The 3,830-nt window shown below is 46.9% G+C and overlaps 1 protein-coding gene across 5 annotated transcripts in view; it reads right to left on the bottom strand.

The window, feature by feature from the left end:
• The window catches only part of Majin (membrane anchored junction protein), a 35,847-nt gene that overhangs the window by 1,084 nt on the left and 30,933 nt on the right, over nucleotides 1-3,830 (bottom strand). For all 5 annotated transcript variants that reach the window (XM_029566358.1, XM_029566360.1, XM_029566359.1 and 2 more), the window contains 2 exons: nucleotides 2,614-2,686; nucleotides 1,480-1,585 (listed from right to left, as the gene is read on the bottom strand). In XM_029566358.1, coding sequence (XP_029422218.1) covers nucleotides 1,480-1,585; nucleotides 2,614-2,686 — 179 coding nt within the window. The remainder of the gene's footprint in view (nucleotides 1-1,479; nucleotides 1,586-2,613; nucleotides 2,687-3,830) is intronic.

Raw genomic sequence — 3,830 nt, 5'->3', positions numbered from 1 at the left:
GGCAGAGGTAGTCGGATCTCTGAGTTCAAGGCCAGCCTGGTCTACATAGCGAGTTCCAGGCCTTCCAGGCCAGCTGGAGCTACAGGGAGACCCTGTCTCAAAAAGACAAAAAAAAAAAGGGTGTGGTGGCACATACCTTTAAACCTACCACTTAGAGGCAGAGGCAGGCATATCTCTGTGAGATCCAGGCCAAATTGATCTACATGTGAGTTCTAGACCAAATGGGTTACAGGGAGACCCTGTCTCAAACAACAACAGGGTCTGGAGAGATGGCTCAGTGGTTAAGAGCGAGCATTGCTCTTGCAGAGGACTCAAGTTCAGTTCCTAGCACCCTAATCAAGTGGCTCACAATAGCCTGTAACTCCAACTTCAGGGGGATCCAATGCCTCTGGCCTCTGCAGGCATTGCACTACACAGGTACAGACAAAACATACATAAAATAAAAACAATAAGGGGGCTGGAGAGATGGCTTGGTGGTTAAGAGCACTGGCTGCTCTTGCAGAGGACCTGGGTTCGATTCCCAGCATGCACAAGGCAGCTAACAACTGTCCATAACTCTAGTTCCAGGGGAATCCGACACCCTCTTCTGACTTCCAAGGGCATTGCACAACACAGGTGCACTTATATACATGCAGGAAATACACTCACACACATAAAATTAAAAAAAATAGTATATAGGGGCTGGAGAGATGGCTCAGCAGTTAAGAGCACAGACTGCTCTTGCAGATGACCCACATGGTGGCTATGAACCGTCCTTAACTCCAGTTCCAGGGGAATCCGAAGCCCTCTTCTGACCTCTGCAGCACTGCATGTCATGTCCAAGAAAAAGAAAACAGGTTGTCTCACACCTTTAGCTTTTACAGAGGCATGGTATGGATTCTGAGGTATTTTCAAACACATTCTTTTTGGGTTTGATCTTTTGAAACAGGGTCTCTTTGTAGCCCCAGCTGACCTGGAACTCACTATGTAGACCAGGCTGGCCTTGAACTCATAGAGAACTGCCTGCCTGTGCCTCCCAAGTGCTGGGACTACAGGTGTGCACTGCCACGCCTGGCAAATACAATCTTTTTAAAAAAATTTTTTATTATTTTTATTTTATGTGTATGAATGTGTTGCTGCATGTATGTGAGTGCACACATGCCATGCAATGCCTTGGAGGTCAGAAGAGGGCTTTGGATTCCCCTGGAACTGGAATAATGGTTTGTAGACGCCATGTGGGTGCTGGTAATTGAACCCAGGTCCTCTGCAAGAGCAGTCAGTGCTCTTAACAGCTGAGCCAGCTCTCCAGCCCAATAGAATATTTTTAAAGAGCAAAGAGTGTGCAGTGTTTTGGATCAGGACCCTTGTTCTTGGATATAACTGAGAAACTTCAGCAAGTAATTGGCTTTCTTCTTAGTTCTCTTTCCCTCCAAAAGACTCAACAAGGCAAGCACCAGAACTAGCATCCTGTTTGGGTGCTGGCAGAGAAGTTCGTCTTACCTTAGAAACCCAAAGAAGCCACTGGTTCCCAGCTCTTTGGGTGAAGAGCTGCCTTGCTGCAGGGGTGGGACAACTGGCCCTGGCAGGCCATGTCTGCACTTAGAACCTGTAAGGAAGACAGGCAGGCAGGGAAGGAGGCGGCAGCACCCATGGACTACTTTCATCTGAGAGGAGATGGCAGCACAGCCTCACACCAAGATTTATTTAAAGCTAAGCCAAGTGTGGTGGTGAGCGCCTTTAAATCCCAGCACTTGTGAGGCAGAGGCAGGTCGATTGCTGCAAGATAGAGGGGAGCCTGGAACAGTAAGTTCCAGACCAGCTGTGGCTACAGGGAGACCCTGTCTTAAAAAAAAAAACAAAAAACAAACCATTTATTTAAAGCCAGGTGAAATGTTTGCTCTGACTTTTCCAATTTCATCTCAGCTCAATAAGATGATATTCTGACCTAAGAATACTTTCAAAGTCAAGCTTGAGATATTTACATAGCTCAAGTCTCAGCCATCCACCATGGCCAACATGTTTTCACATGGAATGACAACTTGTCCAGTAATTCACACGCTTACACCCCTGCTTCTCGGATAACTGCAGTTCACTGAGTCCTCATGCTGGGTAGAAGGTCATAAAGAAGGGTAACACCTCACCTGGCCTTCCCAGGCTTGCAGAGGCCCAGGCCTTGCAGAATATATGTCTATACCTTTAAGAAAATTGTTTTGAGACAAGGTTTGCATAAGCCAGGCTGACTTCTAACTTGCTCTGTAGTAAACCATTGCCTGAGTTCTGGGACTGCAGGTGTGTGCCACCAAGCCCGGTTTCATGAGGTGCTTAGGATTGTACCCAGGGCTCAGTGCATGCTACCAACAAACACCCTGCTAATTAAGCTCCATCTCCAGCCCCTGCACCTTCAATCTTAACGCTGATGCGCCAGAGTAAGAGGAAAGAGCACGGAGGTTCTTTAAGGAAAAGGGACCCTTATCTCTTCCAACTTTTCTGTGAAATTTCCCACTTTATTTGGAAATGTTTTGGAATCTTTGGGACTATTGATTTCATTGTCAGAAGCAGAGGAAGGCTGGGCATGTTGGCTCATGCCTATAATCTCAGCACTCATATAGCTGAGGCAGCGTGGGCTATACCTACCATGTTCCTGGGCTTCAGTGGCATCAGAAACTGCAATATCCTGGTGTTTCTGCTGGGGTTCTCCGTCTTGGCTCTGATTTAAAAAAAGAGGGCCAAGAAATAAAAACTTGTACTTATTTCTCCATGGCCTGGTGATCCGAATGCTGTTGTTCAGTGAACTGACTTCATGCCAGCACTAGGGTCTGGCTTCTGAATGCAAAAGGCAAGTCTTTCTTTCAGGTTGTCTGTTCACTCCAGCCTCCTGACACTGTCCTTCTAAACCATATACACTTTAGAAGCCTAAAACAAGCCAGCCTGATCTGCCTTTCTATCCCTACTGCTAAGTGCCTGTGGTTGCAGAAAGATACCAGGAGGACCAGATGCAACTTTTGAGAAATGTATAGTTCATGGGGTAAAACTGAATTGCAAGATGGTGTGGTAGGGCTGCCCTGTGACTCTGCAGAGCTGTGGTTGCTGTGGAGGACGGCAAGGTGGGTACCAGCTGTCAAGGAAGGTTTCACAGAAGAAGTGATGTTTGGATGGAGTCTTGATGGATGAAGGGGATTTTGTCATCAACGGGATGAGGAGCTAGCAAGGGAGAGCAGAGTTTTCAAGGCAGGGACATGATGAAAAGGGCACAGGGCCGTTACTAAGTAAATATGATCAGTCTAGCTAGAGCCAGCCTTGGTAGAAACATGACAGCTCACTAGCACACACAATGCAACCATCCATTTCTCCATGTGCTATTGTTTGGAGGAAATTCCTTTGTACATTGAAGAGGACACCCTACAACCTAGTTCCAGGCCCACATTTCCAGTACACACTGATAGAAACATGATGCAGACATTTTCCCTGGAATATCTGCCAGCTGGCACATCCTCACCCAGCAGAGCCTGTGGGGCCAACTGCCCAGCAACACTGGTACTCCTTACTCAAGCTGTGCTTCTGTAAAGAATTTGTGTAGCGTGGTTCTGAGAGACAGATACACAGTAGGTCCCTAGGAGGTCAGCACTGGCCCCTAGCCTAAGCATGAGTCTCCAGTTAGAATGGCAGACCTTTCCCAAATAGGATTCTTCACAAACTCTTCAAATCCAAGACCACGGGGGCAAGCCCAGACTCACCTCCCTGTAAAACCAGAACAGAACAACAGGAGGAAGGCCTCTAGACAGTGGAGGTAGATCATAGAGGACCAAGCTCTATTTTTTGGCTTGAAAGGATCTTTTTTTTTTAAAAAAAAT

Source organism: Nannospalax galili, unplaced genomic scaffold, assembly GCF_000622305.1.
Source record: "Nannospalax galili isolate Female #2095 unplaced genomic scaffold, S.galili_v1.0 scaffold1659, whole genome shotgun sequence".
NCBI lineage: Eukaryota > Metazoa > Chordata > Mammalia > Rodentia > Spalacidae > Nannospalax > Nannospalax galili.
This window is presented reverse-complemented; position numbering and strand designations above follow the sequence as displayed.